Source organism: Phodopus roborovskii, unplaced genomic scaffold (genome assembly GCF_943737965.1).
Source record: "Phodopus roborovskii unplaced genomic scaffold, PHOROB, whole genome shotgun sequence".
Taxonomy (NCBI): domain Eukaryota; kingdom Metazoa; phylum Chordata; class Mammalia; order Rodentia; family Cricetidae; genus Phodopus; species Phodopus roborovskii.
In genome coordinates, this window is record NW_026126448.1 from 2,407,730 (window position 1) to 2,429,862 (window position 22,133).

Here is a 22,133-nt window from a genome sequence, read left to right on the forward strand (position 1 = left end):
TTCTGGAATAACTGGTATTTTCCATATCCCACCCATATGAGGAAAAATCAAAGCAAGCTGAGTCCGTGTGACTACATGATTGTCCCACTGGAAGCCACAGATACCTCACAACCTCCAAATTTCTAAGCCCCAGACACCCATGCTCAGAGTGATTATGGATGTACTGAAGACAGCCTGCTTTACTCTACTTACAAATAAATACAAGAGCAAAGACATACATTTTAGGGGGAGAATATCCTGACTACCAAGCACAATTAAAGAGTTCTTTACTAGTAAAACACAGCTAATGAAAACTTTGCTAAGAAAATCATCCATTAAGCATTTAATAACCCTTCTATGGACCTATATTTATCTTCTCTCTAAAACAATAAGGCAGGATACAAAAACATAAATTAGGCTGGGCATTGGTGACGAGCACCTTTAATCCCAGCACTCGGGAGGCAGAGGCAGGTGATTCTCTGATTTGAGGCCAGTCTGGTATACAGAGCTAGTTCCAGAACAGGCTGCAAAGCAATACAAAGAAACCCTGTCTCAAAAAACAAACAAACAAAAAACCCATTAATTAGGTTACAAACAACCAATGAGATTAGAATGCAAACTAAGCTAAAAAGGTGAAAGCCTGTATACTCATCCTGGAGCCATTAGAATTGTAAAGCAGTTTTTAAAATCACAAGACACAGGGCCAGACAGGCTGGTGATGCTTGCTGCTACTAATTCAACTACAATATAAAACACTGAAAGTGACAACTGGAAGCAATGGACTAAGGACCTGCTCCCGAGAATCAGAATATGGAGCATTCTACAAAACGATTCATAAAACGTGAACAGAAAAAAAAAAGCCTAACACATAAACAGTCATAACACAGACCAAAGCAAGCACAAACTGCCACAAACTCCAGAGGGTAACTCTGATGGGACCAGAGATCTCCAGTCCCAAACTTCTGCTTAAGAGAAGAGAGTTGGGGCCTGGTCAACAGTGAATGCTTGCTGACAGTGAGTGAAGGAAATGCAGCAGCTTGATCCAGCCCACTACTTCTACAGCTCCATTCTCAGTAAGCTGTCTCCTTTGCTGTAACATACACACACACCTCAAACCACTCTCAGGAGGTGCCCACTGAATCCTGCTATCAAGACCAGCAGGGCTGCTCTGAAGTCTGAGCCAGGCTGATCTACACAGCAAGCTTCAGGCCAGCCTGAGCTACATACTGAGACTGTTTCAAAACACATATAAATAAAGGAAAAAAAAGAAAAATACACATAAATATGAAAAGCAAAGCAATCTTCAGTGGTCCTAACCTGCTAAGATTGGATCCAAATGCCGTCATCATTCCTGTGGCGGAGTCTGACTTGCCAGCCCCCTGGACCGGCCAGCCACCTTCACGCCTGGGGATTTTTGCAGCCTGTCCTTTGGCCTGCGCTGTTTGCACACATTCCAGGTGCCTTAACAAGCTAATTCCTGCTTACCCTCAGAGAATTCCAGCGGAAGCCCAGGACTACATTATAACCATTCCGGCCATGAGCCAGTTTTGTTTTTAATGGCAATCTTTCCCTTGATAATACTGTGGGGAAATAAAAGTTCCCTGGATTTCTGTGTTCCAACCAAAGGCCATAGCGCATGCCATAAAAATTAAATTTTTCATTTTTCCCTGATCTCAAAGAATAATAAATATTTTCTTTCCCAGCAGAATCTGACAAATTGTATCTGTAGCAGGAAAGTCATTTTAAGAGCATACCAAGAACCATCAGCTCAGTGTATTAAAGCTGCTGCCCACCAGGGCTGAGTTGCTGGGTGCTCTGAGTATGTTTTATCACTTTAGATGAACTTTAGTATCCTACTTAAAGAGCCATATACAGGGGGTGGAGAGACGACTCTCTGGTTAACAGCACTCGCTGCTCTTGCAGAGAACCTGTGTTCAGTTCTCAGGACCACACGGTAACACCTGTTATCACACAGGCACCTGTAGCTACAGTTCCAGAGCATCCTCTTCTGACTTCTATCGGCACCGTACACACATCAGGCACTTACGTGGATGTAAGCATGTACATAGAACAAAACCTCTTCATCTTCCAGGGCAGGCAAGATGGCTCAGTGGGTAAAACTGCTTGCTTGCTTCACAAGCCTTAGACTTGACCTGAACACTTGGTGGGGGGACAGAACTGACTCCCAAGTCTTCTCGCCTCCATACTGTGCCTGTGGCTTGGCACATCTGCTATACAACACACACACACACACCCCACTGACAATAAATAAAAATGTTTGTTAATTTAAAAATATTCAAAATAGGCTCCAAGTTACCATTTATGTGAAATTTAGTCTTTAAATGTACAAAATCATTTCAATCCCTATAATATCAAACATTCTGTGTATGTGTATGTATATATATGCATATATACATGTATATGCATATATATACATATATGTATACATATAAGGAATGTATTTATAGACAACACCATAATGAAACAAGGTGCCTGTAGAGTTGAAATCCAAATCTGCCAGTATAGCCTTGACCATATCCCTTCTGTTCTGACCTTAGTTTGCCTATTCGTAAAATGGAGATAGGACTTACACTCACAAAGTTGTTCCAAGTACTTAACGAGTAAATCATGCAGGGCACCTGTGTAGAGCTGGCACAAGGGTTCCGCCCCTTCCTTGCTCCTTACCTTAAGTACAGCAAACACAAACTATAGTAATACTCTTTAAAACTAAACAGGTCCTATTCTCATGCGTGACGTATTTTATCAGAGTTCAGCAGATAACTATGCAGGCAAAGCAAAGGTATTCTAAAGAAGGGCATGTCTGCCTCCTCCCTTCAGTTACCAGACTTTTGAGACCATGAACGCCAAGGAATTGGAATTTCCCAGGAATGCTGGTGCCTGCAGAGAGATTTATTTATCAGACAGATTTTACACACTGCTAACTTCTTGGAAGACAGACCAGGAACCAAAAGCCAGTGATAGGCAGGACTACACCTTGACTCAACTGCTCTCTTATGCATGCCTCTGCCCCCTATTTAAATCTAAGCCTGGAGTCTGGACCCTGAAGATGGACTTGGAACACGTGGGTCACTGGACCTCTTCATTTTCTCTCGTCCCAGCACTGCCACATAACAAACTCCTCCTCTGCTGTTTTAGTGGGCTCACTGAGGGCAGGTGGACTGAGGGTAGTTCATCAGGGCTCCCGGGCCCAGACTTGACCATAACAACTCTGGTAACAAGGGCAAACACTCCCAAATATGACACCTTAACACCTAAAACCTACGCAGCAGCCCAAGGTCTCTTCCTAAGGCACAGATCCACTGAACAGGAGCAGAATGTCTGTAACTTCCTTACTAAAACTGCATTAACCAAGGGTGATTAGCAATCAGGTGATCACAGAGAACACCAATGAAACTCAAACCACCCAGAGCCAGTGGAACTCAGTCTCAGGCCACTGCCTGTTCTTCAGGCCCTCCCACCCCCAAAATCATTTACTCCCCCCTTAAAACTGTCACTATCTCCTCACTTTACTCTCCCCTGTGAAAGATGCTAAGCCACGGGCATCTGGTTCCTTGGAGTTTCCTCTTTTGTGTTGCTCCAGACGCCCTGATAAACTTGAGCACACTTTTATTAATGTGCTGTTCATCAAACTTGCACACTCAAGGTTGGGACACTTCCTTTAGTTATATATGCTTTATTTCAAATGTGTCTCATCAGTTTTGCCAATCTACATAAGTCATGCATGCCTGTGTATGTGCACACATCTGCTTTAAATAACACAAAGACCACTGCAGGAAAAAGAAGAAAAAGCACCAAAAGTCTGTAATTCCCCTCCTTCCCGCTCACACTCTTCATCTGGATCTTTCCTCCCTCCCTCACTGGTACACAAGAAGCCGCTCTCAGAGAGGCAATGGGGGCACACGCCTTTACTCCCAGCACTTGGGAGGCAGAGAGATCTCAGTAAGTTCAAGGCCAGCCTGCCTGGTCCACAGAGTGTGTTCCAGGACAGCCAGGACTGTTACACATAGAAACTTTGCCTCAAAAAAAAAAAAAAAAAAAAAAAAAAACAAAGGAAAAAAGAAACTGCTATCCTAGGCTGACAGCTGTTTCTGTTGCACTGGTTGTTATGGTGAGTTGTGCACATTGTACCCTGTTTTCCTTGTTGAATAGGAAGAAGCCTAATTATCACTTCAGTATTATTACCTTCAACCTATCTCCTAGAGTTTAGTTAATATCTGGGACCTGGGAGGTGTTAGATAAATGCATGCATGGCCCCAGATTCCTCTCTTAGGTATCCTACTCATTCAACAAACACTATTTACTTAAAATATGCTTCTTTAGCCCCAATTCAAGTTATTCAACACTCCCAGGTAAAACAGAAGAAACTATTTTTTCTTTTTCCGATAACTTTCTGAGCTGTTTTTTGTAGAGACAGAGTAGCCCAGGCTGGTCTCAAATTAGCTATGTAGCTGAGGATAACCCTGACTTTACCTTCCTCCTTCTGCCTTCACTTCCTAAGTACTGGGAAGCAAGCATTCCAGATGGTTTTTCCTGTTTATTACACTTGTTTATGGGGGAGGGACATGCTCCTTGCCATGCAGGTGGTCAGAGGACAACTTCCAGGAGTCAGTTTTCCCTCCTACCATATGGGTCCCAGGGATTAAATTTAGGTCATTAGGCTTGATAAGCACCTCCATCTGCTGAACCAATTCCCTCACTCCCACTTTCAGGTTTTTTGACCAAATTTTTTCAACGGCATTTTGAAAAGTACCATAAAATGATTACAGATTACAGGTTAATAATATTATATAAACATGAAATCAAAACAATGCCAAAGTAATTACTTATTTTATACTACATCTACTATTACTTATACTTATTATTGTATATTATTTATACTATTACTTATTTTTATACTATTTCATGTATGAGCAACACATGCTTGCAGTACCTGAGGAGGCCAGTAGAGGGCGTCGGAACCCTGGAACTAGACTTGTATAAATTGTGAGCTACCATGTGGGTGCTAGGTCCTCTTCAAAAGCAGAAAGTGTTCTTAATTGCTAAGCCATCTCTTCAACCCTGGAGTATCTACTTATTTGTATGCTAATTGTAACTACTTAGCTCTCCAACATTTTTATAAGCTTTAAGAAAACCGGTTCAATATATTTTTAGCATACATTAGCTACTCAAAAATATGAAGAGCTGGGGATGCAGCTCAGTGATAGATGGCTTGCTTAGCATGCACCAGGTCCTGGATCCTGGATCCAGCACTGCAAAGAAAGAAGGGGGGAGGTCTTAACTGACTCACAGAATCTGGCTTGAAGCCAGTATACCATGCTATCTATGAAAAGCTGTGTAATTAAAATATGAATATGGGTTACACTGCTTCATAAGTAAATGTGTTGGGAAAAGTTTTGCACAAACATATTTAAAACTCACTGGAGATGATTAGCTTGCCATTTAAACCAATTCTGTTATCCTTTCACAAAGCAAAGAATGTCTCCCAAGCCTGTTATATAAAGACACTCAAACTTCTATTTGAATGTTAATTTTGACTTTGCTTAAAATGCATTTGTCTTAAACAAGAGTCTCACCTGACTTGCTGCAACTCTCTCTCATAGCTCCAGCCCACTTCTGATCAGGCCTCTGACCTGTGTCCCAGAACAGTACTCCTACAGTCTCACACAACAATGCATATGAGTGCCTCATCACTCTCTACAGGGACAGGGTGTCTCATTTATTCTTGTATCTTTCCCCCTAATTTGGCACCCAACCACCTTTCTGTAAAACTAAAAACATCCAGTAAATGATAGTGGGCATAGTGTGGACAAAGGATGCAAACAAATGTCAAAATGTTTCAGCACTGAGACTGCTGGCTGGCTGGCTTATCCCCATGAGGGTGTGTGCCTAGCCAGTGTTGGAACTGGACCATCAATCAATCCTGGTGCAGGACAGCAATATACCAGTGCACCATAAAGACAGAACCACTTGCTCTCAGAAGTGGGAGAGATAAAGGGACAGGAAGGAATTTGCACAATGACAATAATTCTCCACGATTTGCTTAGGCTACAGTAATGAGGTCATAAACAAATGTGAAAACATATTTAACTATACTTAAAGTAGTTTCTTTCCCTTGATAGAATTAGCATTACAGAAAGCAGGTCAAAACTAGAACCAGAAGGCCAATATAGAAGTTTTGTTGATCCATTGTGTGTGTCGCTAACACGGAGATAATGCATCTTCTTGTCAACATCAATGCCATTAAGCATCTGTAACATGAAACTCCCCTTGACCTGATGCTGCATTTAAAGTTGGCATCCTGTATCGCCTACTTTCAGAGACTGCAAGCGCACTGATGCAACACTGAGCTGGCCAAAGGATCCGCTGCCCTCCATGCTATGAACTAATGAACTGGAACACAGGCTTTCATAATGGAACCACAGTGTACATTGCCTGAGAAATACTAAAGCAAACATAAACACTGGCTTTATCATTATCCTGTGTTCCGGGCCAGACACTATGCTAGTACTTTACTTCCTGCCATGTTTACATTGTCACAATGAACTTATGAGACCGGTCTTTCTACTTTTATTTTTGTTTTTGAGGCAGGGTCTCACTCTAGTCTGCAATCCAAGGTGGCCTGGAATTCACAGCAATTCTCTTGCCTCAAGTCTCCTATATGTGTGGTTACAGGTGAGAGAGCAACCACGCCCAGCTTCAAAGTACTCTATATAGCAGCTATTTCAGTATATGTGGAGGGGGAGCGTTGCACGCTAAGGTATGCCTGTGGAAAGAAGTCAAAAGACAACCCCCCACCCCCCCACCCACCCCCACCCAAGGCAGGGTTTCTCGGTGTAGCCCTGGCTGTCCTTGAACTCCTGAGTGCTGAGATTAAAGACATCCACCACTGCCTGGCAACAAAAGTCAAGTTTTTGGTTTTGTTTTCTGTTTTTCAAGATAGGGCTTCTTTGTGTAACAGTCCTGGCTGTCCTGGAACTCTCTTTGTAGACCAGGCTGGCCTTGAACTCACAGAGATCTGCTTGCTGGGACAAAAGACAACTTTTAAGAGTCAGGTCTCTCTTTCCACCATGAGTTTCAGGGATTGAACTCAGAGTGTCGGGCTCCCTTAGCAAGAGCTCTTACTTGCTGAGCCATGCCACCAGCCCTAACCACAACTACTTTATAGCTGAGAAAGCAAAGGGAAATGTTTAAGGAACTTGACCATGGATATTCACAGACAGCAAATGAGAGAAACAGAATGCAAATCCCAGGCACAGCTATAACAGTAAGGGCAAGCCTGCTCAATCTACATCTTCCTTAAAGTGTCTCTGTGCCATAGAGAATAAATGTAAAATGAGTGACTGTCCTATCTTCAGTTGAGTAGATGTTACCCTGTGGATAGCCGTCACAGGGGAAGCACCCTGCCTTCCTGAATATTCTCGGATCACCAGATGACAAACATGTCAGCATCCTTTAACCCAAGAGCTTTTTGGATCTTTTCAAATTCACAAATGCAGAAAGGTAATATACATAATTACATAAATTACAGTAAGAACCAGACCTGCAGTACACTCTCGGGTAACCAGGCATGCAAATCTCACAAGCACATTACTATTTCTGCAGCACAGCATATAAATATTTATAAGTGTAATGAAGATTATAAATAGCTACACATTAATTCAAGACAGGCTTTGCTTTCAAACAAAAAATGTCATAAATTTAAAGAAAAATCTCTTAGAATTCAAAGCTTTAGGGTGCTCTGGTATGTGTCTGTTTATCTCTGGTGTTTGCCTGCTACACTGAAGCCACACACTTTCACTACCTCGGGTTTGAACCTTCTTGTATCGTTTGGTTTTGGTTCTTAGTGCTGGGGCCCAAATCTAGGATGACATATGCATAGGCTAGGCAAGCACCCTACCACTGAGTTCCAGCCCTTTCACTGTTTTTCGTTTCTCTGAAATCTGATTGTCCTGTAACTCAGGCTGGCCCAGCCTAGCCTCGAATTCTAGGCCATCTTTCTGCCTCAGCCTCCAGAGTGCTAGGATGACAAGGGCATGTGACAACAGACTCGGCTCTTTCACTCTGCTTTTTAAAAAGGACAATTTTATCTTCAAGGGAGTATTTCAGGCTAATAGCTCAGGGAACAGAGCCACAGGTTCAATTAAGGGCAACCATGATGACTTCGGGCTTTGCATTCTTTATCAAGTTAAATATTAAATACTAAAGAGCAACACACACTTCACAAATTATTTACATCACATCAGTGTGTGTACTAGACCTCAAGGCAGACGTGTTTTGTTTCCCAAATACTGCCCAAAACACTAAATATTGATTCATGTTTTTTAAAAGAGAGTTGACTGGGGGAAGTGTTAAACTCCGAGTGGTCTGTGCTTCAATATTAGTACTCCCGTTAAACTGTGAAATTATACTCCACTATTTATCATTCAAGTTCCTATCTTTATCAAAAATTGCCCAAGGAACTTTTTCCTTACTTGGAAAAAGACCAATATAGGCACAAAATAAAATGAGAAAAAAGGAACAAGAAAAAAAACCCCTAACGTTTTGAAGAGAGAGTTGTGGCTCAGTAGGGAGAGGTATTTACTGCAAAATAATGACGAGTATGATCCCCAGAGCCTACACGTAGAAGGAAAGAACTGACTACTCCAAGCTGTCCTCTGACCTCAACATGTGTGCTGTGGTAAATATTTACACACATGTACATGCACATGCATTCAAACACACACACGTAAATCAAAACACGGCCCCCTAAAAACTTTAAAATAAATGTGTGAAAATATGTACAACACAGGTACAGATGTAGTAGATACAAATCTAGTTACTGAGAATAGCTGGAACAGTGGAGCTTGGACACTGTCTAGTCCCAGGATTCACTCTGTAGAGCCCAATTTAGAAAGAGGCTATGCTCCAAAACTCTATGTACATATTTGGAGTTTAGGATTCAAAAAAAAAAAAAAAAAAAAAAAAAAGTATTTGCAAAGAGACTTAAATTTGAATTCCAAGTTAGCTAGGGAAAGCATTTAAAATCTAGTATATTAATATGAAAACAGAGGGTAAATCTTAAGAATTCAAATACTTCCTCAAAAAAGATTTACTTAAAGAATTTCTAACACAAATGTTGGTGCTTAAGGGAAATGTGATAACAAAAGGATAAGGAGGTGACTGAGAATCCAGAGCCATGCCAAAGAGGTTAAGAAATCCCCTAAGACTTAGACAAGGTATACATTTGCTTTCAAAATGAGAAGAAAGCCACTTTTATAAGGCAATTTCAAATCAAAGCACAAACAAGCCCTGGTTCTTCACCAACCTTAATGACTTCAAAATTCATGGATTTACAAAAGGGGAAGACAGGTATGTTAGTACACTTCTATAATCCCAATACACATGGGGTGGAGGCAGGGGGTGTCAAAAGCAGGCTTGAAGCTAGCCCTGCCTATTGAGACCCTTAAAAAAAAAAATACAGGTTTAAAAAAAAAAGATACTAAAAGCCAAAAATGCAAAAAACGAAACAAAACAAAAACAAAAAACTGCACAAGGATAATATCTAGTGAATTTAGACAAGATCAAGTGCATCCCGGATGGTACAGCCTTAGGCCATTTTATAACGTTAGAGTAAGCAATGACATCTAAGGCTTGAAGCCCAAAGCATAGGTACCCTAAGAAGAATAAACTGGACATTTTGTGCATCAAAGGAAACCACCAACTAGGACACACCACGGCTGCTTGCAGATCAGTGGCAGAGGGCCCTGCTTAGCATTCATTAGCTCTGGATATGATCCCTAATGATGCACCAAAAAAGGAAAGAAAAAAGGAATTAAAGTCTCAAGCAGAACACATCTGCAAATAAAGTATCTGATACAAAACTGGTATCTTGGAAACAGAAAACTCAGTTGGGCCTGATGGCATACACCTGACTCAAACAGTAAAGTCAGAAGTTCAAGGTCATTCTCAGCTACAAAGTCAGTTTGAAACCAGCAAGGGCTACATAAGGCTCTGTCTCAACAAAGCCGGGAGAAAGATGAAAAACAACAGGCAATGTAAAATCTACATAGGACTGTTATAGGCCAGAAAGCTAGCTCCTCGGTGAAGAGCACTGGCTGCTAGCAACTCCAGAGGACCCGCACGCCTCTGCCCTACCAGCAACCTGCCCTCCCATACACACATTCACATGCAGGCAGACACACACACAACTAAACATAGCTAAAAATAACAATAAAATTAATTTTTTTAAAGGTGGTGTTTTTTAAAGCTGTTACAACTAAGACGCTTGTTTACTACTTAGACAATGAGAAAGAGAGGAGATAAAGCAGAGGATAAAACCCACAGAACCAAGTCCTTGAAAACTCAGAGCCAATGGAACTCAGTGCACAGAGGGGAGCAAAAGCAAGTATCTAGAACATGTGGGACAGTAGGATTCTGAGCACTGCCAGCAAGACCAGCTTATTGTCCCTGGATAGTGAGGCCACTCCTGTGAGAAACGAGGAAGGGGAGTGGGAAATCATACAGAGCCTCAGAAGGACAGAGCACATTTTCACCCAGATGTTTATATACCCAGCTGTGCCATAATTACTGCTAAGTCAGCCATGTCCTACCAGGAGGTAGAGGCAGGATGGCACATTTGAAATCAGCTATACGGCAAGACCTTGTCTCAAAAAAACAAATACTGTTAAAATAACACCAAGAAATAAGTGAACACAGAGGCTTTGTGTGGGCAAAATCCAGGAATTATCCCAGCCATTTTTTAAAATTTTTGGGACAGGACCTCATGTAGCCCAGGTTGGCCTCAAGCTCACTGTGCAGCCTAGGAAAGACTTGAAATCCAGGTGCTCCCGCCTCTACATGCTGAGTACTCGGATAAAGGCGCCATCACCCCACCCCACTTAGAAAATCAGTCTCCATAATGAACTTAACTTCATCAGGTGAGCAGGAAAAAAAATTAATTATTTGTAACTCAAATACTTTCTTTAAATACGATTCCATTTATATGAATTCACATACCTTATAAACTTAATCTCTAAAAGCAGTAATTTTTTTTTTAATTTCTTTTTAAAAAGAAATCTGTGCACTCAGGAGGCTGAAGCCGAACAATAGAAGCTCTCAGCTACCGTGCATTATCTAGCAAGAAATGTCTTAAAAGAAAGGCAGAGAGGGAGGGAGAGAGGCAGCGAAGAGCAGAAATAGGATGGTCCTAGTCTGAGAAGATAGTCCTTTATAATAAAGTCATTAAGAAGGAAAACATATTATTCGGCTGGCCATTTGTTAGTTTTTCTCTATCAGTATTGAAATAATGTAATTCTTAATCTAAATCACTTATATGTTTTTCTAGTTTTGGTTGCAATTGCCTATTACATATCTAACTGGAGGTAATTGCCACATATAAACATGGCATATTTAAGACTAACAATTCTTTCTTTCTTTTGGTTTTCTATTCCTTTTTATATGTACAGATGTTTTGCCTGCATGTATGTCTACATCCCCATGAGTTCCAAGCCAGCCTGGGCTACAGATAAGACCCAGTATCCACAAACACAAACAAATACAAGAGTTGGGTGGTGATGGACTACACCTTTAATCCCAGCACTCCAGAGGCAGAGGCAGGCAGGTCTCTGAGTTCAAGACCAGCTTGACCTATAGAGCAAGTTCCAGGACAGCCAGGGTTACACAGAGAAACCCTGGCTCAAAAAAAAAAAAAAAAAAAAAAAAAAAAAAAAATACAAATAAAACAGCTGCCCACAACATCAGCAAGAACTGACAGCTTGTCTGAATTAACACAAGAAACAGATCTCACAGTTCTTCAGCCTCCAGATGATTAAGAGCCACTGTAGTAACTATAAATTCAAGTAAGTTTTATACAAGCCATATACATGGGCGTATTTGCTATTAATATATTCTGCAAACCTTACAAATTCTGCTCTATAGACTGGAATCCCTAACTGCCTCCTGTATCTCACCTCTAAGCCTGGTTTGAAGGAACAGAGACATTCCATTCCCTGGAATGTGCTACACTGTGGGTCCTAAAGATTATAATGTTCAGTACAAACTGCCATCAAGGAGGTTACAAGCTTGCTGAACAGATAAAGAATGGACTAGAGATATGGCTAGTTGGCTATAACAGATATAAATGACTAAATGCTCCCCAAAGAGTTAGATTGAAAGGCCCTGGGAGTCAAAAAAGAGGGGGGAAAAAAAAAAAAAAACAAGGCTTGTATAGCTATGTCCACCCTGAGACCCATGTGGAGCAAGATCCTCAGCATAGCTGTTAATGAAAGCCTAACTTGCTTAAAACATGAGGTTTTAATGCAGCTGGAGAGTGTGCAGCTGATTACTCAGTTCTCAATGCTGATAACACTGTATACAATGTCAAAACCTGGACACACCTGGCAGAGTACTAAAGGAAAAGTATGGTGTTTCCACCCACCTCTTTATTTTCTTTGGAGTACTTAAATTCAGATACACTTTTGCTTTCATTCCTTGTAGAAACCTAAAGCTACTTTACATATGATGAAGCATCCCTAAACTGAAATTCAAAATGTTCTAGAGTCTGACATTTGTGTGTGTGTACACATGTTCACATGTGTACATATATGTATGTGTGCACATGTTTATAGAGGCCAGAGCCTACTGTCTTCCCAAATCACTCTCCTCCTTATTTATTTATTTATTTATTTATTTATTTATCTATCTATCTATTTTTGAGGCAGGATCTCTCACTAAACCTGGACTTGGCCCCTAACTCCAAAATATTTCATGATAGGTGCAAATTCCAAAATAACTTTTAAAAGTCTAAAATGCAAACTTCTGGCTTCAAGCGTTTCAGACATACTCAACCTGCATTGATGTATACAATATAAGCTTAAAGAAAAGTTCATTTAATTATATACAATAACAGTTTATGTTTAAGTATGCTGGTTGGTCCATGCCTGTAATCCCAGGATGCAGGAAGTCAAGATCTTTGATTTACAAAAAAAAAAAAAAAATTTACTTGGGAAAGTATAAATTTACTTTTAAATATATGGTGAGATTGATGTTAACACTATTCTAGAATCAAACTACCTCTTTTATATATTTACAAGAGAGACAGACACATTTTAGTGCTTCAAAAGCTTAAAGTCCAGGGGCTGGAGAGATGGCTAAGCAGTTAAGAAAACTGGCTGCTCTTGCAGAAGACCTGTGTTCTATTACCAGCATACACATGATGGCTTACAACTGTCAGTAACTCCAATTCCAGGGTATCTGATGCCCTTTCCTGGACTCTGTGGCCTCAGGCATGCAGACGGTGCACAGACACACATGCAGGCAAAACATGCATACATATAAAAACAATAAAATATTTAAAAAAAGAATCCTAAGACCCAAGCAAATTAGACAGACTTTTTAAAAAGCCATCCTCTAGACATCACCATCAATTGTCAAATAACGCTGAACTGTTTTGACTAGCAGGGTTTTAATGCAAAGTCATCACAGACCCAGTTTTGCTAAGTCTTTGGTTCTAATTTTCCTGGCTCTAATTTCCATGTTTGAGCCCCAGCTCTTTCCTCAACAATGGCTTTCTCCTTTTCCTAAATCCCAAGGCTGTTACCCTATCTTCACTCTTCAAGTCCATTTTGTTCTCCTTGTTACCTTAGCCCTGGCTACCTTACAACAACACTCAGGACCTGTCCTTTCAATCATCCATCCTGCCAATGTTTCTGCAGTGAAATATCTTGAACACCCTACACTCATTTGTCTAGTCTTACCATTTGCTCTTCTAGCCACTCCAATCAGCCTTCTACACCTCCACACTACAGAAACTGCCCCCACTATGGACATCAGTGATATCCAAGTCCATTAATCCTGTGGGGTATGTATTGGATTCCATCTGTGCAAACATCTTACCAGTATTCAAACCACTTTATGCTTCCCACTTTGACTTCCAAGACTGCCATTTTCTTCTACCTCTGGATGCTGCTTTTCACTCTCCTGTACAGGTTTTTGTTTTTTCTATCACTCCCTTAAACATGGTTGTCATGGATTACAATCTCAGCACAATTTCTTTAAAAAGACAAAGCCTAATTTTCTCCCCATATGTAAAATTTCTGCCTATAGGATCAATGAGCTGAAGCAATAAACAGAATATGGCAGAAATGATGAGAGAGTGGTCATAAAAGGATGACAACTTCTTACCTGATCTCTCTGGGTGAAGCTGGCTTCCCTGGCATGTTAGCATTCAAGCATCCCAATGGAGAGGATACCTGATAAGGAGCTGGGCCACCTTCCAAAAGCCAGCAAGGAACCAAGGCTTTCCTCCAATGGCAATTCAGAAGCAGCCCCAGCCAAGTGCTTCAGGTAACTGCATCCCTGAGTAATGTCTTGGCTGCGATTTCATGAGACCCTGAACTTGAAATACCTAACATTCTGTCCCACCGAAACTAAGACATGATGTCTGTCGTTGCTATGCTTTGGAGTAACTAATGAGGCAATGAGTAACTAATCCAATGGTATTTTCCTGAATTGTCTCCAAAGACAGCAGTTTTCAGTCACTCAATTCTTCAAACGTAAAAAAATTCATATCTATCTTCAGCCCAGATCTGTCACAAACTCCAGACCCTTAACACAAACTCCAGACTTCAACACAAACTCCAGACTTCAACACAGCAAGCCCCCAAATGATCACCCTTCCCGCATTCATCTTGGCTCTGGAGCCAGAAACTCTAGGGATCTGACTCCACCTCCCCAGCTCTGGGAGATAGCAATGCAACTGCCCAGCTTTTTACATGTGTGCTGGGTACACAAACTCAGGTCCTCATATCTGCACAGCAGACACTTTATAGACTGAACCATTTTCTTGCCTCAGGTACTCAAAATTTTTATGTGCGGATCTTTTTCGAAACTCTTACTCAAAGCAACTGCCGGGGGAATGATTTTGGTAACATTTTTTAAAAGAGAAATCTTTGAACCATTGAGATGTCCAGAGTAGAGGTACTTGTCTTCAAGCCGGACAACCTGATTTCTAACCCCAGAACCCACATGCTGGACAGAGAAAACTAACTACGGCAAGTTGTCCTCTGACTGTGAGCATGCACATGTACAAATGAACACTCACAATATTTTTAAAAGACTTTTAAGTATTATTAATATTTATTTGTAACATACACAGAGTCACAAATAACACTTAATATAATATTAAGAATATTAAAATAATCTAGTTAAGCTAGGCATGGCAACCCTCACCTATAATCCTATGAGTTTAAGAACAGGTTTGGCACCAGGTGGCAGTAACACACACCTTTAATCCCAGTGCTCAGGAGGCAGAGGCAGGTAGAGCTCTGAATTCGAGGCCAGCCTGGTCTACAAAGCAAGTTCTAGAACAGCCAGAGCCATACAGAGGAACCCTCTCTCCAAAAACCAAACCAAACAAAACAAATAAACACAAAAGCTGGCTCTGACTACACAGTGAGACCCTGTCTTTAAAAAAAAAAAAAAACAAAAAAAAAAAAAAAAAAAAAAAAAAAAAAAAACAAATCCTCTAGGTGTGGTAGCATATATCTGTGATCCCTCTGCTCTCGAGGTAGGGGCAGGAGGAACAGAAGCTCTTGGCTACCCAAGAGTTTGAAGACAGCCTAGACTACACAAGACCCTGTCTCAAAAGGAAGGAAGGAAGGAAGGAAGGAAGGAAGGAAGGAAGGAAGGAAGGAAGGAAGGAAGGAAGGAGCTGATGGTAGTATTAGCCATATGCTGATAACTGTATGGCTGGATATCAATAATTCATTATTCTATCCTCTTTTATATCCGTTCAAAACTGTCTACAGTAAAAGTCTTTTGAATATTAAAAGTACTTAGAATATGGCTCTTCAGAGCCCTAGGGATAAAGTTCAAATTGCTTAGCATTTCAAATTGAAATGCCAAGAAAGCCTTTCATGATCCAGTACACACCCCCACTTGTGCTTGCTTTACAAGGTCATCACTATAGACTTTCAGCCCACACTGCACTGCTAACAGGCTCCTCACCAGGCTCTTCCAAAAGCATCCACTCCCTGTCTCCAGCCCTGCTCCCTCTCTGTTCATAAGCCCAACCTCTGTACTCACCAATCAGGTCACAACCATCTTGTTTCCTCTAGGAAGCCTATCCTAACCTGCTAAAACTGGCAGGGGTACACCAACAGGGCCATACCCCAAACATCTTGTGCCCCTAACACTTTTACCTGCTATGTCCTCCCCCACACTCTAGGTATTACAACAATATGGGTGGCTTCCATCTTATTTGCTAACTCTACAGCAAATTACACCAACTCTACCAACTTCCTCATCTTCTAACTCCTCACAAAACTGTATCTCCTGCAATCTTCCTTCCTTCCCGTCTCTTTTTTATGATCATGATTCACACTGATGGTTGATGGTTCACATAGTGTTCTCAAATTTACATCCTTAGCTTTCTCTGATTATTTCTGCTAATAATAAAAACAGAACTTGCTCAAGGTGGAGGCAAGAGGATCCAGTCTAGACACAAAAGTCTACTCTCAAAAAAAGGGTGGGGCAGTTAAAGGGACGGCTCAGTCAGGAAAGTGCCTGTCACATGAGCATGAGGGGCTAAGTTTGGGTGCCTAGGACTGAAATAAAAGACAAGCACACCAACCATGAATCTGAAACACCAATGGTGGGCGGGATGACACAGGAATAGGTGGATCCCTGGAGCTCACTGACCAGCCAGCCTAGCCAAATGGATGAGCTCCAGCTTCAATTTCATCTCAAACTGTAAGGCAGAAGAGGCTGTAAAGATGGCTCAGCAGTTAAGAGCACTGCCTGCTCTTCCAAAGCATCTGGGTTTTTAATTCCCAGCACTCAAATGGAGGCTCAAGCTGTAACTCCAGTCCCAAGGAACCTGACTCCCTCTTCTGGTCTTCAGGGCACCAGGCACACACATGATGCACAGATACATGTGTAGGCAAAACACCCATGCACAGAAAATAAAAAATGGTTAAATAAGTAAATATGAAGGAACACAATTGAAGACACTCATTGTCAACCCTCTGGCCTCCACATGCACACACACACTGACACATACCCAGGTGGACAGACACATGTCTGTAAACATCCTCATCTATCTCCAGGTCTGCAGATTTCCATTTCTATCGTTGACTCTGTCACACTGATTTTGTGTGTATGTGTGTGCACATGCATAGTGTGTAATGTGTTCACAGGTATGGGGGGCACATATGTGTGTGCATGGGGGAGGGCAAAGTTAACCCTGGCATCTTTCTTGATCATTTTCTATTTACTGAGGTAGGGTCTCTTGCTGAACCTAGAGCTCACCAATTCTGCCTACCCTGGCTATTGAGCTTGCCCAGTGAATTCCCTGTCTCTGCTCCCAAAGTACTAGAATTACAGCAGCCATCATGCCTGCTCAGTTTTTACATAGGATATGGGGATCTGAATTCTGGTTTGTGATTGCACAGCAAGCACTTTGTTCTCTAAGCCATCACTCCAGCCACTTGTCATACTGCTTAAAAATTATGTTTGGGTATCTGCTCTGCTAGACCAGAAGTTCTATATAAAGGAATCATGCTTGCACTCCAAATAGCTACACTAATTGTACTATTAAAAAGTCAACCGACAAAAAATGCTTGCTAAATGAATTGGCACTAGAATATATTATATCTAATGATTAAGAGACTGAGTTAAGCTGGGTATGGTGGCATGAGCCTTTAATCCCAACACTCAGGAAGGAGAAACAGGCAGATCTCTACAGGTTCTAGGCAAGTCAGAGCTAGTGAGACCCTGTCTCAAAAAGACACACACACAAACTCGATTGTGAGTCAAACCTGAAAAAAAAAAAAAAGTCCTTACAACAAACAAAATAGTAAGCTTTCCCTCAAAATCAAAACACTGGGCTGGGGATATACTAGTGGCAGTATATTGACCTAGAATGTGCAAGGCTGTGGGTTAAATTGACAGCCTGGCAAAGAGAGTATGAGATAAATGAAAAGAATAAAGTAAAAAGACCATTCCAGGCTGGAAAGATGGCCCAGTGGGTAAAGGCACTTGCCACCAAGGCTAACAACCAGAGTTCTATTCCTGGGACCCACATGGTAGAAGGAGAGAACTGGCTGCTTCAAGCTGTCCTGACTTCCACACAGGTGCTGGGGCATAAACCTGCCTGCACAAATTTAAAGTGTAAATTTTACTTTAAAAAAAAAAAAAAAAAGGATCATTCCATCCCCAGAATTTGGTGAATTTGGGTGATGCTCTACGCTGAAAAAAAGGCTTGGCTGAATCTATTTAAATTTAATCCCAGTGACTGGCTCAATCCCGAAATCACTTAATACTGACTCTCAATAGAGCTGACTCTAAAACAAGACCAACCTAGTTTAATTTAGAATAACCACAATGCCATCCTAGAACTCATGTAATTTTGGACACAAAGAATGAAGTGACTACTTGCTGCCCTGATTAAAATGTGGCACCACCAGCAAGAGTGTCCTGGTCAATGTAGCCATGGTGGCTTGTGTTCTTTTTGCCTGTACCTGCCACCTACCCTTGGCCTTCCCACGCTACCCTGGTTTCCAACACTGACCTTGGAACAGCCACTTATCACAGCTCTGTGGCCTGTGGGAACCCGAACCAAGCACAAGACACAGGAGCCAGCTTGCTGCTTGCACGTGTTCCTGGAAGGGTCACACACTAGTATCGCCTGTGCAGTGATATACCCCTTTGACTTAGAGGAATTCAAGAGCCAAGTATGGCATGTCTTGAAAATCTATGACAAGAGACTGACCCAGAAAAGCTCTCAGTAAATTTACATTTTATGAAGGACCTGGGCTTAGACAGTTTGAACCAAGTAGTGATTATTGTGGTCATGGAAAAAGAATTTGGATTTGAAATTCCTGAGATAGATGCAGAGAAGTTATTATGTCCACCAAGAGACTGCAGATTATATTGCAGATAAGAAAAATGTACACGAATAAGAGTCAGCTCTCTTCCTCATGGAGAATACCCAGAAACTGGCAAGTATCTGAAAGTAGGAACACACAATGGCATCATCACTAACTGACAGCAGCTCTCTTGGATTTGATTTAAATTGTCTGAGTATTTCACCCTTTGAAAAATAAATTCCTTAGGAAAAAATGTGGCACAACCAGTTCAGATAGTCTTACAAGAAGGCTGTAAACAGTTAGCCACATGCAAATCATTAATATAGACCCATCAGAACGCTAATGTACTAAAACAGTGACAGAACTCATTGCCTGAATTCAATTGGACTTCTACTCTCCTTTGGGTTGTCATTTTATTTTCACAAGCTCATACACTTCTCTGAAAGCAAATAACACAAGAATTAAGGGGAAATATTTCTAAACAGCCATTAGTGAGAAATATGATCTGTCCTTCCCCTAGCAAGGATGTTTCATAGAATCTAATCTCAGAAGGGAGGATAGTATTAAGGTAGAAAAAAAGAAGTCTATGAAAAACTTCTATTTAGTCAGAAGGACAAAAAGTCCAAGCACTCCAAATCTACAAGGACAGGAGATAGGCGAACCAGAAAGAGAGAGCACGCCCAAGGAAAAGGAACATTTTGTCTGGGCTAGGAGCTCCCTAGAGCCCTAACTTGGGACTTCTCCAGGATGGCCCTAGATTCAGACCCACACAAATTTGAAGAGGAACTTAATTTTATAGTGCCACTAATTGAAATTACTTCATCATGAATATGATGGCTAGGTTCCATGGGATTTGCTGGGTAATCACATTTACTTGATATTATTCTTTGAGTCATAGCATTTCATAATTCTTTCATTTTTAAGTTATCCATCCTATATAATCTTAAACAATGTGGTGTGTGTGAGTGTGTGTGTGTGTGTGCGTGCGCGTGTTGTTTTTGAGTGGTTTTGGTTTGAGGTTCTTTTGTTTGTTTTTTTGAGACAAGGTTTCATTAAGTACACTAGCCTGGCTTAGCCTTAAAATTTCCAATCCAAAATATGTTAATCTGGAGGTTACTAATGTAGAAAGGGGCTAGGAATTGTGGGTCAATGGTAAAGTGTTGACCTAGCATGTTCAAGGCTTGGGGCTCCAAAAAATAAAAATGAAAATAATAGCTGGGCAGTGGAAGCAGATGCAGGTGGATCTCTGTGGGTTCAAAGCCAGCCTGCTCTACAGAGTGAGTTCCAAGACAGCCAAGCTTACACAAAGAAGCCCTGTCTCGAAAGACCAAAATAATAATAATAATAATAATAATAATAATAATAAAGATGCAGAGAAAATACATCCATATTGGAAAAATGACAAAGCTAATGCTCTTTTACTCTAGCAGGCCCACCTTAATGACTTACAGCATTTACTGTACTCCCTGTAGCAAAAGAGCAACTTGTTGGGGATCCTGACTACACCACTTACAGCTACCTATGTGCCCTTGAGCTAATTACTTAAAAGCCCGGAGCCTCAGATTCCAAAACTATAAAATATGGACATTAAATGAGGATAATGAATACCTATCTTGCAAATGAATTACGGGTAAATGAATTAAGGTGCTCACTAGACTTAACACTAAAAGCTCTCGAGAAGACAAGCTGTGCCTACACCGCTGTTGATTCTTGACGTGGAAACAAGCAGAACAGGAACTCAATAATATTTTTAAATGAATGAATAAACTATGTATCCCTATTCTCTCATCAACACTGATGCTTCTCCAATAACTGTATTACTTCCTTTTTCTTCTATCATTTTATAAAGCCTTCAAGACATTCTATATTTTGTCCTTCTGAGTGCTTTTCTTTTTCTCGTGGGCTATCAATAACTATATAAAGAAAGTAGCCCTGTTAGTAATTTCTCTAACACCGCCCACCTTCCATCTCTAATGTGATGAGGGTGGAAGAGGCAGTCAGAACACAGGTTTCAAAGCACTTCATCTACCTACCCTGGGCCACTGACTCGTGCCAACAACAGTAAGTCGAGTCGCACAGTCGGCCCTCCCCAGAACACAACTTTCAGGGCAACTGCACCATCCCTGTCTACATCTCCGCAACCAGAGCGAAAACTAGCACAGAGGGAATCCTCTGCTCTCAAAAGTTACAGAGTCCGTTACACTCGCGCCCCACTGGAAAGAAGGGTGCATCCCCAGAGTAGGACTGCCGAGCTGGACAGGAATTCACCGGCAGGATTTCAGAGCCCGTGATGTTGACGAGGGTCACCTTTGGACCTGGTCAGGCTCGTCTGTCCACTGCTGCGAGAAGGCAGCGCTCTTCGAACCCCTGAGGAGCTAAGGGGTGCGGCTGGTGTCCAGGCGGGAGGCAACCGGGATGAAAGTGTGGATCGCACGGCTGACTTGCCACACCGGGACTACGCCCACCCGCACCTCGCCACCGCGCAGACCCCACCTAGCCCCAGTACCACTCCCTGAGGCACCCGGCTCGCCCCCCGGCCCATAAATCAGCCAGCCTGCGCTGCTCACTGGCTGGGTCCGCATCTCCCTCCTGGTCATTGGCTACCCGCACGCAAATCCCTCCTCCACAAGGGAACCTCGCGTACGGCGGTCCCCACAGCTGAGCACCCCCGCCCCGGCTCCCCGTAGCCCGCCGTCCCAGCAGCGGGGCCTCAGCCACTCACCGTGTAATAGGAGAGCAGCCCTGCGTTGTAGTCCAGCACGAACCAACGGTACTGCCAGCCCTTCATCACGTTAGTCCATTTGCTCAGCGGCCCTTCCACGATGGACGCCATCTTGGGAGCCGCCAATGACAACAAACGGCCTGACGTCAGTCGCCTATAAGGCATTCGGCATGCAGGGGGCGGGGCCCCCGAGAACCCAGGCGGGACGGGACTGGGTGGGCGGGGTCAGGGGCGGGGCCTCTGTGCAGCCGGTGGACCCACGCCCCTAGCAATCACAGTCAAGCGTGCTTTCTTTCTCTCTTTCCCTATTGTGTGTAGAGCGGGATGTTATGGGGACGAGAGAGCTAAGAAAGCAACCGTGAACATTAAGATTATGTGTATCCAAGCCGTGCGTGATGGTGTCAGTAGTTCAAAGCCAACTCAGCTAAGTGAGACTGTCTTCAAAAAGAAAGAAAAGAAAAGGGAGGGAATGAGGAAGGGAGAGAGAGACAGGGAGGGAGGGAGGGAGGGGGACGGAGGGAGGGAGAAAGGAAGAGCTGCAATCTCAAAAGTTTGGTAGTAGCAAA

At 42.1% G+C, this 22,133-nt stretch overlaps 1 protein-coding gene and 1 pseudogene across 1 annotated transcript in view; one reads left to right on the plus strand and one right to left on the minus strand.

Annotated features, from left to right (window-relative positions):
- Osbpl9 (oxysterol binding protein like 9) overlaps nt 1-21,761 on the minus strand; it is a 120,632-nt gene extending 98,871 nt beyond the window's left edge. Inside the window, exon 1 of the mRNA XM_051188442.1 lies at nt 21,568-21,761. Within this exon, the coding sequence (XP_051044399.1) occupies nt 21,568-21,732 (165 nt within the window). The 5' untranslated portion in view covers nt 21,733-21,761. The remainder of the gene's footprint in view (nt 1-21,567) is intronic.
- Nucleotides 18,469-18,938, plus strand: LOC127225150 (acyl carrier protein, mitochondrial-like; annotated as a pseudogene).
- Nucleotides 21,762-22,133: the final 372 nt, after the last annotated feature.